General features: G+C 48.4%; 1 protein-coding gene across 5 annotated transcripts in view; it reads right to left on the bottom strand.

Moving 5' to 3' along the window:
• The window catches only part of WDFY4 (WDFY family member 4), a 271,838-nt gene that overhangs the window by 70,888 nt on the left and 187,964 nt on the right, over positions 1-12,986 (bottom strand). For all 5 annotated transcript variants that reach the window (XR_003002427.1, XM_024739045.1, XM_024739044.1 and 2 more), the window contains 4 exons: positions 10,989-11,137; positions 5,159-5,279; positions 2,062-2,147; positions 528-590 (listed from right to left, as the gene is read on the bottom strand). Coding sequence is in view for 4 of the 5 variants with exons in the window: in XM_024739045.1 (XP_024594813.1) it covers positions 528-590; positions 2,062-2,147; positions 5,159-5,279; positions 10,989-11,137 (419 nt within the window). In the remaining variant the exon portion in view is untranslated. The remainder of the gene's footprint in view (positions 1-527; positions 591-2,061; positions 2,148-5,158; positions 5,280-10,988; positions 11,138-12,986) is intronic.

The raw sequence follows: 12,986 nt of genomic DNA, 5'->3' as shown, positions 1-12,986 counted from the left end.
AAGGGCGGGGGGGGGGTGGGGCACAGAGGAAGGGGCCGTAAGCAACTTGTTTCCTGGGAAAGATGCTCCATATCACAGACTCATAAATTAGCATATGCTTTGCACATCACTGTACATTTATTTATTTAGCTTCTGAGTTTTCAGAGCCTCGAATAGCAAGGACAGACCTGGGACTGCGCACACCTCAACCTGAGGGCCTGACACCAAGGCTGGGCCTGGGCTGCCCCCTCTACGGGCAACCTGCCCCCACCCACCACAGGCAGAGGCGGCTTCCTGCCATTTTGGTCTGAACAAGCCTCAGAGCACTTGGGACTTCAAGTCTGTTGTAGAGGTTTAATTGGCAGAAGGAACTAGGGGAGTAGGATGAGGGTTGTACGAGGATGGGAGAGAGAAAAATTAAGCAGAAGGCAGACTGACACGCTCTTTGCATGCCTTCTTAGCAGCAGGGTCAGGCCAATGAAGAAAGTCAAAGCAAGGCCAACACCTTGCCCAGAGAGCATGGCTGGCCTCCTCCCTGCACCTGTTACCTTAGGTTGAGCGGGTCCTCCGTGAAGCTTTTTCCTTTCAAGCCAGGTTGGAAAGAGCAGAAGCTAGACAAAAAGGGAAAGGATTATTCTATCAGCAGAGTCAAGACTCTTCCACCACCATGGGAACATTTTCAGAGGCAGGCTAGAGGTTGGGTTTATTCTTGCCCTTCCAGTGGGCCCCATTTGCCCCTAGATCAGGGTGTACCTCTGAGGCATCCCATCAGCACCCTCTGCCATTATATGCTCTAGCCTTAATAATAGCAATGATAACAATAAAACAATAGTTACAATAAAAATTACATGTTTTAGAGACCTCCTCTGGGCCAGCGCTGGCATTTCCATTGCTGATTTTAGCAGCCACTGTAGTATTCTAGGGACAAGTGCCATCTTACTTTCATGCTCTTTGAACAAGGGTGGGGTGTGGTTGGCACTATTCATTGTCTGAGTTATGGATGTATAAGACTTCTAGCTCGACTGTGAAAAAAACGTTGTTTAATGCACAGAAATCACAAGGGAACAGGAACCTGAGGTTCAGAGTTGCATGTCTACTTCTTCGGTTTGGTCTAAAACGGAACCTGAAGACATTTTAGGAGGCGATATAACAGTAGTCCTTCGAAGAACCTCAAACGGAGAATCACAGTCAATGGAGACGCACCCAGAGCTGGCTCAGACAGCCTCTCTGCGAGAGCTGTTTTTCTCCACTCTGGCCCTGCCCTTGGGACCCAGCAGCTGATCCTGGTGCCAGTGACTGGCCAGGGCCGACAGGAAGGTAAGGCTAGAACCTCTGAGCACAAAATGGCCTGGGACATGCAGGCCAGGGATGTCAAATCTCACCTCAGAACTTTCAACCCTAAGTGGAGCTAAATGTGACCACTTCTCTCTTAATCCAGCTTCTGTGTGGTCTGCTTATGGCTAGGAGTCTGCCTTTCCTTTGGCCTCTTCTAGATTCTCTGCAGATCTACGTATCTCTAACTTTAATAATATAAATTTAAAATTTAAACTCTAGCTTAAACTCCTTAGATTGATAAATCTCTTTGGATAAAGAGAAGTTAAACTAAAGCAGCATGCTTCTCTCTTTAAGAAAAAGGATGTTCCGTGCAGAAGTGGGAAATCAGTTGGTAGGAATACTTTCCAGTAAAATATGAAGTCAGAACAAATAAAATTGGCAACTGGGATCTAAAAGGAAGATTAAGTCAAAATAATTACTTGGAAAATTTTAAAATAAAGCCGGAAAATTCTGGAAGGCCCATTAAATATGTTGTGTCTGCACATTTTTTTCTCCCTTCAGTTATTACTGTCTCAAACTACTTCAGTTCATGAAACAGAGCCAGTTCCCCAGGATTTAGGGAAGGAGCTTTTATAGTTTTCGCTATACTTTTTTCCATCACTCAGCAGTTCTGTGGGTAAGTTCTTTCTCGTGTCTAACCTAAATCCTGCTCACTGTGGGTTGGGAACAATTCTCCTGAGAACAGAGCTGTCCCTCTCCTATTGGGTCATGTTTGGTCTCCTTAGCGGAGGATTTTCAAACCCTTACCTTTTGAAGACCTTACTCCGATCGCTGTTGTGGAAGACAAGAAACTTGGAATATCCGTTTCGGAAAAAGATCTCCAGGGCAATGTCCTGTAAAGAGAACCCCTTTTACTGCTCTGCAGTTTCCTGGAATGGAGAACCAACCCCCCCACCCCCTCACCAGGGCAACAGAGCCATGGCTGTGGGTCATTAGGGACTCTGTGTCAGGTGTGAAAAGATTTCAATCTAAAATGGAACCAAAAGATATGAAAGGGCGAACCTCAGGCATGCGCCCTCAGAAAAACGAAACTTAAGAACTCAGAGACTGATTTCCCACAAATGCCTGTTTTACAGAAGATCGAGATTTACCTTGTGTGCAATGAACATCCACCAAGAACCCCTCCCATCCTCAAGCCAGTGAACTTACAGCTTGGACTCTGGCTGGACGCCCCCACTTGTGCTCCTTGCCCATAGATACAGCTGACCCTCAACGGATTCGCCTGTAGCTCCCGACAGCCTGTGTTTCATGAACGGCTATTCCTGAATTAACTCAATTTCTGGTAATTCAAGCTTGCCTCAGTTTACCTCCTTATCTAGGTCGACACAGGACTTGCAACCTCCTGCAGGGGATATGAAGACCTTGGTGACAGTGACAAATGGGGTCTCCACAGAATGAGTAGGAGGGCAGGAGAACTAAGGGCTCCTTTGGCTGAAGCAGGAAACAAGAGCCCCACTCCCAGGGCAAGCGAGGAGGAGACAAAGAGAGGAAAGTGCCCAGTAACACCTCCAGACACTTTTACTTCCCGGTCAAGGGTTTCACTTCCTGAACCAAAGGGTCATCTTACCAGAAACACTAGGGGAGTGGGTGCCAGTCCCAATCTGGGCAGCATCTTACACCAACCCACAGACTTGAAGGCACAGGGTGCTTTGCCAAACCACTTTGCTGAGCCATTTTGACGTGGCCACACTGACATAGCAATGTTCTTTCAAGGGTATTTCGTTAATGCCTAAATGAACTCTACCTGCTTTCCTTTCCTCCTCCCTCCCCTTCCAATCTATAAATAACAGACTTGGAATAGTGATAGAGTCAGTCCACATATAGGATCAGATGGGGTCAGCCAAAGAATACCCAGCATTTGAGGGAGGGCCTAGGAGAGGTGAGGCCTGGGCATGGAAGGAGAGACGGGGAGGGAGAGGGTCAGACTCAAAGATGGGGTCCTGCATCCAACAGCAGTCAGGTCCTACTCCTGCCTGGCTGGAAGTGAGTTCTCAAAGTCCAGTTCATTAGATTCCTGAGCAGAGGGAAAGTGTCTGTAATGATAATGAAATACCCCTCTCCTCTGTGGGTATACATAAGGCCATAGATTTGTTTTCTACAAATAGAAATATAAACACTGTACAAAGAGATGATGAATGTAGAATTTATGAAGGCTACAGCTTGTCCCAGCAACCTTAAGTGCCCAGGCTCTGACTTTCCTCTGGGAGAATCTAGGGCTGGACAAATGGTGGCCTTGCTCATGAAGCTCTCCCAGCCCCACTTGGCCATCACACATGCTCTCCCACTTCTGGTTTCCACCACGGTCAGGCTAACCAACCATCTGGAAACGATCCCCTTTTACTGGGGAGAAAGACACTCACTTACTGATATCTATTTGCTACTATATATAACCTGTAAGTAGACATACAATTATTTTTTTAAAAAGTGTTTTTTTGAGTACTTGTTATGTGCCTAAAATGTGCTAAGTGCTGCTATATATGTAATGGTGGAAAAGACAAGACATGGTCACCTGTTCCCTGGAGGGAAATGGAAGCCCAGAGAGGTGCCTGACTGTGCCAAAGCTGCAGGGCCGTGCTCAGGACTGGGCCCATGCTGGCTGTGGTCAGAACTATCAGGGCAGGGCCTCCTCCACCCGCCCCTTTCTAGTTCACTCTCCTTTCAGAGAAGGGCACTAAGGGCAGGCAAAATGAGAAACAGATCTTTGTGGGCAAAAGCAGCGGAGAGGGAGGGAGAGGGAGAGAGCTGGGTCAGATGTCAGCAGCTTGCTGGACCCTTGTCTGCAGGGCAGCTGCTCCTTCCTTCAAAGGCTCCCTGGAGCTTTAGTTTCAGATAATAATAATGAGGCCTCCAGCAGGAGGATCAAGGGACAAAGAAATTTACAAATGAAAGGCACACTTATTCTGTTCCCGAGGGCCTAGCACTGTCCCTGTTGGCCTTTGCAGAACTGAGACCCTGCAGCAAGGGTGAGCAGGGAGGGATCTAGGCTCCTCCCCACCCCCAAGGGTGGTCCCTCATCTCTTCCTCCGCCAGCTGCCTGGGAGGCCCCCCGGGCACGGATGCAGCTTTGCTATTGCTGAGGTTGGGCTGGTGAAGGCAAGATGTGCTTGAGGCCAGTGGGAGCCCCAGAGTTCCTCCTTTTGCCACTGAAGTGATGCTCCGAAGCCACGTGATGTTTCTCCAAGGCGGGGTATGAGAAGCACGTGGTGTGACTAGCTGACAGCAGAGCTCTGCCTCTGGAAGGAACCAGCTCTGTTTAGTACCTGGATGAGCCCTTGAATGTACTGGACAGGGCTCTGGGATCCTGGTTGGAGGGGACAGTCAGGAGATCTCTAAAACACCTGGCCCAGGAAATGACCAGGAGCTTGAAGGTAGCTGAAGCTGTGAGGAGGGCAGAGGGTAGGGGCTGTGGCCTGGGGAGGTGTCCACGTGCTCAGAACAGAGGGCAGACTGGCACTCAACTCTCAGTCACTGGCTCTGCCACGAGGCAATGGAGCTGCCCTGTCCTGTATTTCTGAATCTCCAAGGCAGCTCTGGGGCATGTCAAGGGGAAAATAGAACAAAGAGGCTGGATCCTAAATGACACGGTAAGAGAGAGAAGGACCCAGTGGCCAAATGGCAGGATCTGTGGAGAGAGTGAAACAGAAGGCAGAACTCCATCCCAGCCAGGGGACCAGCCCAACATAGGCCACAGGGATTCACAGGTGTCTCAAAGGGCCCTGGGCTGTGCACAGGTGAAGGGGATCAGGGAGGTGTGTCCCTCACATTCAGATGGGGCGTCAGTGGCACCTGGACCACCTGTGCCCGGAAGAGATGGTCCTCTCTCTGGCTCCCTCCCGGGACACACCTGCAGGAGGAAGCGCGCCTGCCGGAGCTCCCTGAGGTCACCGTAGCTGTGGCGCTGGCACGAGTAATGGTCGGAGGACCTGTCTTTGCTGCACATGTTGAAGATGAACGGATCACTAATGCTGAAAAGGAAGCAAGACACGCAGTGAGAGGGTGTCTGGTAGGCTTGTTCCCCTGCAGGCACCGTGCGTGGCCCACCTGAGTTTCTGGACACATTGGAGGATGTGTCAGCCCCCACTGACCTAATAAACCCTGTCTGAGCGCCTGTCTGTGTCAGCCATGCCCTGAGGAGTACGGCGGATCACTGCCCTCACCAGGGGAGGGACAGCAAGACAAAGGGCCCACCTCCAGGACGGATAATGACACAGGGTGTAAGTGTGAGAAGACTCTCTGAGTACAGGGGTCAGAAATGGGCTGGGGGTTTATGGGGGAAGAATGAAAGAGATGTGTAGTTAGGTCTGGAGAAATTTCAAGCTCCTGGAACATGAGGCAGAAAGACAAGCCCTGTCCAGCATGGTGTCAGGCAACACGGAGCCCTGGGGGGAACAGCCGTGTCAGTTGGGCTAGCACCTAGTGTAAAATGGGGCAAAGGGCCAGAAAACTCTGAGTCTTCAAAGAGGCAGGTGGCAGGGCTGACAGCACTGATGGGCTGGAAGACGATGACCCCAGCGTTAGCAGTGGACCCCAGAGCACCGTGCCTGGACCAGGGACTAGCGGCATTGTAGAGAGCAGAGGATGGGCCGGCCAGGCCAGATGCCGGATGCCTGCTCCTGGAGGTCAGAATGACTCCCCGTGGGAAGAAAGGGAGAAGGGAGGAAGGAGGAGTCATGAATTTGACTAAGTATTTATCCCCCAAAGAACAATTTTTTCACTGGAAGTAACTGAAATACCTTCACATAACCCACCAGATGAAGCTTTCTACCACCAATACAAATGGGGACTTGAGAAATAAATTTGATTTCAGTATGGACAGTTACATTTCTGATCATCTGAGTTACACAGCAATTTTGCATTGTGTACATTACCACAAAGCGCTGATAAAACACCCTTTTAGCATTGGAGAAAGGAAGGGCCTTCCAAGCACCTCAGCCCTCCGTAAGACTGTGTGCCCACCGCAGAGCCGAGGAGCCCCGCACCAGCACTAGGTGGCAGGAATGTGTTTTACCTCCTCCCACCCCAGCTCCAGGGGCGGCCCTCACCGCCCAGCCTCCAGGGCAGGCCACGCTTCCAGGGGAAATGGAGAGAGATCAGGCCATCACACAGGCCCGCAGGACTTCTCTGGGCTGCGGTCGGAGCTGGTCCAGCATCTGCAGTGCTGAGAGCTCAGACTTGCACACTCTACAGAACGGTTACTGCCAGGTAGAGGGGAAGGCTACCCGCGTGGGACCCAGCCCGAGCCGGCTGTGCAGCACCCACATGGCCAGACCGCACCCTTGCGGACTCCTGCCCCTTCTCAGAACAACGCTCTCAGGGCCCCTGTTCTGAGCCACACTGCTGTAGGACTGTTGAAACACAAATGTGGCTGGATGCTTCTGGATGCTTCTGCTTGGATGTTTTAATTCAAATCTACTGCTGGCTGAGGCCCTTTGTCCATTATTAATGCTTCCCTCTGGGGTTAAGCTGAGCTTCCCCTAAACTTCCCTGACTCCCAGAGAGGTCGTGGAGGTAATTCTGGTTCCTACCCTTGACTTAGGCCAAACAGCATTCCAGGTAAAGGCACTTGTGACAGTGACAATGATGTGATCTGTGGCCTGTGGTCCTGTGGCCCTGTTCTTCTGGGAGCACAGCAAACATTCTCTGTACCTTAGCTGCACCTTTGGTTGGTTTCTCTCCCCAGCTGTCTATGAGTGAGTTCATGGGGGCACAGACCTGTGCCCATGGATCTCATCCTCCACATCTTTCCTGGAGCTCGGGGCACGTTTGCTGAATGGACTGACCACTGTCATGCTGTACAGCCTGCTCAGTACTTCCCTGTCCTTGATTAATCTGATCCACGTGATGAACCCTTACTGAGCATGTGTTATTATGATTCCCATATCAGAAATGAGGAAACTACATTCCAAAGAGAAGAGGTGACTTTTCCAAGGTCACATGGAACTGGATTCAGACCAGGTCCTCTGAATCTAAAACCCAAGCTCACGCAGCCGCACCTTTTCTCCCCTGAGGCAGACAGGCTGGCTGGCAATTACAGAGCTTCCCCCACCAGCTCCCTCCTTCCAGTTTACTCTGTGCAGACTGATTCTCAACCTAGGACTCTAAAACACTGGTGACATGAGGAGGAATGCTCTGGAGAATGCTTTTAGGAAGGAGCTTTTAGGAGGAAAGATGGTCATTCTTCTCCTGCTTGTAGGGACTGAATAATCCATAACGCAGGAGTGCTTAGACAGACTCAGTTTCTCAGGAAGACTAAATTGTGAATGACATTATTGAGTTCACTGATGCAGGGTCCAGACTGGAGTTCCATCGTACAACGCATTCGTCACACAGCTAGGACTGCGTCTCTTTGCCAACGCTATATTCTACATGTGCGTTAAATCAGAGTTCAGGCCCCCAAGGTCAATGAGTAGAAAGGAGTCGCTGATCCATGTTCTTCTTTAGATGGAGCTGTGGCTACAGTTCAAAGGATGCTGTTCACAGCTCTTGCATGACACCTATAATGATATATGCAAATCGCCCAGGGCGGTCATAGTAAAACTTTTAATATTCTTAACTAGGGAAATCACAGTAAACTAAATGATAATCAAGATATTGACTGACTGGGTCTTTGGTAATAGAAGTGGATTTCAAACTAAAACATACTTTGATTTGCCCCACATTTGTATGTATCCAATTGTTGTCAGGAATTTATAGCTGGAATTTATACCCAAATAACTTGCTAGATCCCAAACTCTTTACCAGACTCAGCCCACATCTGACTGATCTATGTATCTGTGGAGTCTACCACAGTGCTGGTACAAGACAGACTTTCAATAAGTATTTGTTGAATTAAACAGAGAGATGATGCCTTAAAACTGCTGACTGATGTGAAAGAGATATCTGACTAAAAGCACCCCGTCACAAAGAGCCGGCTGGATGGTCTGGATCCCCACCAAATGAATCAAACGCTATACACTGTGAGCGTGGCTGCTACTGTTACGGGTTGAATTGTGTCCCCTAAAAGATATATGTTGAAGTTCCTAATCCCCAGTACCTCAGAATTTAACTTTATTTAGAAACAGGTAAATAACAGAGGTAATAAAGGGAGGTCATTGAGATAGGCCCTAATCCAGTATGACTAGTCTCCTCATATAAAGGGGAAACTTGGACACAGAGACAGACACACACGGGGAGAAGATGGCCATGTGACCGAATGATGTATATACAAGCTATGGACCACCAAGGATTGCCAGGAAACACTAGCAGCTAGAAGAGGCGAGGAAGGATCCTCCCCTAAAGCTGTAGAGGGAGCATGACCCTGCCGACACTTTGATTTCAGACTTCTAGCCTCCAGGACTGTGAGACAATAAATTATTTTTTTTTAAAGCCACCCAGTTTTTGATACTTTGTTACAGGAGCCCTAGACAGCTATTGGGTTGGCCAAAAGGTTCGTTCGGGCTTTCCATAGGATGCTATGGAAAAACTCTAATGAACTTTTTGGCCAACCCAGTTAGTACAGTCACCCTATTCTGCCAAGAAGAGATCCCACTGAAAGCAAAATATAGCCGTCTAGAAAGGGTCTTACTTTCTAAGGAGAGTTCCAAAGTACACAAGCCAATCCCTGCTGGAGGACTGGCAGTGCTCTTGAGTTTTGTTTGGGATATTTTCATGGCACACTGGGGAGTCTCTTTCAAGGTCTAATGCTCAACTGTAGTCAAATTGATGGCAGCCTTTTAGAGAAACATTCTGGAGTTGACTTAGCTTTATGTTTAACTGGCTTATTTATGTATCTTCCTTAGTCTCCATGGTCAAAATAAGACTTAATCCCCATTGATGTGACATGATCTAATGGCCCATCTCTGAGAACCACAACTCCACGAGTGCCAGCATTTTCTTAGGGCAGTAGACAGGAGATCAGAGAGAAAGCACTGTCTGGTTAACAAACACTTCTTTGAGGTACGGTGTCTAAAATTACCTATGGCAATTCCCAAACGATATTCCAAGGTAGTAATTTATTCTCACTACTCTCCTATTTGCATTCTAGAAAAGTACCCTTCCAGACTTGAGTACATCCAACCTGACAACTGGGCCTCTGTTGGAAGTGCAGATATAGTCAATTTGATCATGATTACATACACCTCATAAACACAATTTACCTCATCAATAAGGTCTTACCTAACACCAACTCAATTTAAACCAGAGGTGGAGAGTGAAGCAATGGTTTATGCAAGTCATTTCATGGGCACGCCATGCATATACGTAGAGGAGAAAGCTTTCATCAGCTCTCAGAAAGGCAAGTCAGCAGACCCATTGTCCATATTGATCAGTATCAATAAAACATGAGCAATAAGATGGGATGAGTGTGCCAAGTATTAATTATGCTCCTGCCTTGGAAAAGAACAGAAGACTCACTGCAATTGGTGAACGTTTGGTATGAATAAAAGATGGAAATTAGCAGAGAGAAAAAGGCCAAGCATTTTAAAACAAACCTAAATCAAAGGAGGGTGGGCTGACATCTATCCTTCTGTGCTCCTTAAACTCTTGCTTCCTGACATAGGCTGGAAATGATATGACATCTGGGAGTTAAAATTCTTAGTTATTGGCAGGTAAGGCTCTGGTTCCTCTGTCAATAGTCTTAAAGAGTGGTTCTCAAAGTGTAGTCCCAGACCAGTAGCATCAACATTGGCTGAGAACTTGTTAAAAATCTTCAGCCCTAACTCAGACCTACCACATTAGAAACTGGGCTGATGAGGGGTCCCAGAAGTCTGTTTTAACAAGCCTTCCAGGTGAGTCAATGTAGTTTAGTTTGAGAGCCACTGGGCTAAGAGGTCATTTTGTCATTACTTGAGCCTTAGCTAACCAGAAAAGAAATCTACACCTACATTTCTCCAAAAGTGATGAAAACATACAACTTGAGAACTGAACCTTTAGCAAAAGTGCAAACACAATCAATTTGGTTTTGAATGGCAGTACTTTATAAACACTAGAGAATTAATCAATAAGAACCGAATGAACCCAAGTAGACCGACTGCATTGGATCCTAAAGAAGAACCTCGGAATTTCCTGCCAAAGACCTCTGGTGTTAGTTGGTGTAAAAATGACTCTTCAGATTTCTACCCAAGTCTCACCCATCCTTCAAGACCCAGATCTTAGCCTACTCCCTCAAGTACCTGTCCCTCACCACACAAGCCCCATGCCATCTCTCCAAGCATGAACCCCGAAGAGTCCTCAAATAACACGTATTTTGTCCCTTGATGACAGTGTGTTCCAAACTCTTTCCAAAAGAACCTGTTTATGCTGCTGATTGCGCTCATGTGCCTTGCGGGCATGAAGGGACAGGGCCTGATGTCTTGCATAAGGATGAACAATCAAAGAAGTTGTTGAATGAGTAAGCTGATGGGACTGGATTCTATTACCCAAACAACCTAAGGACCTATGCCCTTTGTCCTGTGGTGCGTTCCATAGCAGGAAAGCCCCAGGAGCTGCTGCATTGTTAACCGCTCCAGATTTTAGCTTTGGGGAACCACAATCATGATGCCTATGCCTTAAGTTTCCTCTGTTTTATCTCGTGGCTCAGATTCAGGCCCAAACCTGAGCCCATAGAAAGAACAAGGTGGGAGGCATAGGCATGGGGGTGGCTGAGAAGGCAGCTCGGGGCTTAGGGCAGAATCTGCTGGGAGGGGAGGGACACTCACTTGGATAAGCAGTGGCGGGTGCAGTAGACATCACCCACGGGAGAGAGTGTGAAGTTCTCGCAGATGTAGAAGTGCTGCTGGCCAAAGAGCAGGAGCCCTTCGCAGACCAGGTGACCCTGCACGATGACCAGGGAGTACTTCTGTGTCACCTGCAGGGAGAGAGTGCCAGAGTCAGGCCACGTGCAAAGGAAGCATGCCCATCTCCTTTTGGAGGGCAGGAGGGCAGTGGCCGGTCGCCCACCAGGCCCTTGGAGGTGAGAGTATCACCCTGTAAATGACAGAGCCACTGCCCCAGAGCTGCACTGCTCTTCACAGTCTAAGTTTCATTTCTATACCCAACACCCTGTTTCATTATTTCATCTACCCAAGGCCACCCCACCCCCACCAAGGCACGTGGATGAGTGTTTACTGCTGCGTTGAGCACGCTGGACTTTTTTTCCTCTCACTTTAAGCTCCTCTACAGCTGTGCAAAACATTGCTCTATAAACAAGGAGGAAAGTTTTCAAGGTCCAAGGCGCCCCTCAGTTACAAAGGCGAAGGAGCTCGTCCAGAGGCCAGCTGGACACTGGCTGAGCCAGGACTGGAACCGGGTCTGCCTAGAACCACAAGTGCAAGACTGGTACTGCTGTCTACAAGGCCAAGGCTGGTCCAAGGTGTGTGCAGAGGTGGCACGAGCTCCGCCCAGGTCTCACCTTTCAGGCTCAAGCACGTTCTCTCAGCAGCTGAAGATGCTGGCAGCTTTCCAGAATCCCTCAGCTAAAGAGAGTACCTGGCCAAAGGTCATGTCCTCATCCCAGTGGCCGTCCGTACCCAACAACTGGTCAGAGAAGGAAGGGCCAGACCTTTTGCCTCCACTCAGGTCAAGTCTGAGCTCCCGTGGGATCAACCAAGGCCTTGCTGAGTCTGCACTTCTCGCTGGGCCCAGTCCAATGACCCACACTCCCAATGAACTTGCTGCACGCACATCTCTGGCTCAACGCTGGCTTTCTGGGGAGCCTGACCTGAAAGGGTGTCTTATGACCCAGAGTCCCGCATGAAGTAAGGACTAGGTGGGTCCTTACGTGGAAAAAATCTCCAAAGGAACGAGTGAGAGAATACATGAATTTTTAGATGTCGGGAGCCCAAATGGACCAGAGTAAGACCAAGACCAACATTTTCTCAGCGTAATTCTGTGCTAATTCCAGTTATCCAAAAGAGGACCTGCTTTTTTTTTTTTACTACCTACTTTTTTTTTATAACCATTGTAAACATTTTACACATATTAACCAGTATAATCCTTAAAGTTGGGCAAGGGTAGTTGTACTACTCTAATTTAGAGATGGAAAAAAAAGGGGTCCCAGAGATAAGAATCTCATCAAAGATGGGTAAGTGGCAGAGCCCAGGACTGAAGTTAAGCTCTGTGCTCACCTTTGGGAGCAATGATAGGACTGCAGTGGTGAAGCCTGGAAAGCAGCCCTGGATACCAGTTCTCACACCGCTGCATCAAACAGGATTAGTCAAAGTCAGGAACAAACAAGATAAACAAGAACCCTACAACCGTGGGACTTAAAATCCAGTGGGGGAAGACACATCAACTAATAAACTATCACAGACTGTGATATGTGTTGAGAGAAAAAAAAACAGGTTGATGATAATAAGGCAGAGAGAAACTTGGAGGGGACACTATTTTAGACAGACCCTGAGACTTGAAGGATGGAAATGGGCAGTCATGCAGAAGCTGGGAGAAGAAATTTCAGGGAACGGGAACATCCAGCTCAGAGCCTAGAGGCAGGAAGGGCAGGTTTGGGGAGTAGAAGAGAGGTCAGTGTGGCTGGTGAAGCTGCAAAGTAGGTGTGCTCAGATCCTGGGGGCCTTAGATGTCTTCATTTTCCTGTGAAGCCTCCTGTGTACATGTAAAAATAAAATCTGTACACATTTCTCCTGTCAATCTGTCTTCTGTCCAATGAATTCTCAGGCCTAGCTGGAGACTCTAAGAGGGTAGAGGAAAAGTTTTGCTTC

The sequence above is a fragment of the Neophocaena asiaeorientalis genome, unplaced genomic scaffold (genome assembly GCF_003031525.2).
Source record: "Neophocaena asiaeorientalis asiaeorientalis breed wild unplaced genomic scaffold, Neophocaena_asiaeorientalis_V1.1 scaffold202, whole genome shotgun sequence".
In the NCBI taxonomy this organism is placed as follows: domain Eukaryota; kingdom Metazoa; phylum Chordata; class Mammalia; order Artiodactyla; family Phocoenidae; genus Neophocaena; species Neophocaena asiaeorientalis.
This window is presented reverse-complemented; position numbering and strand designations above follow the sequence as displayed.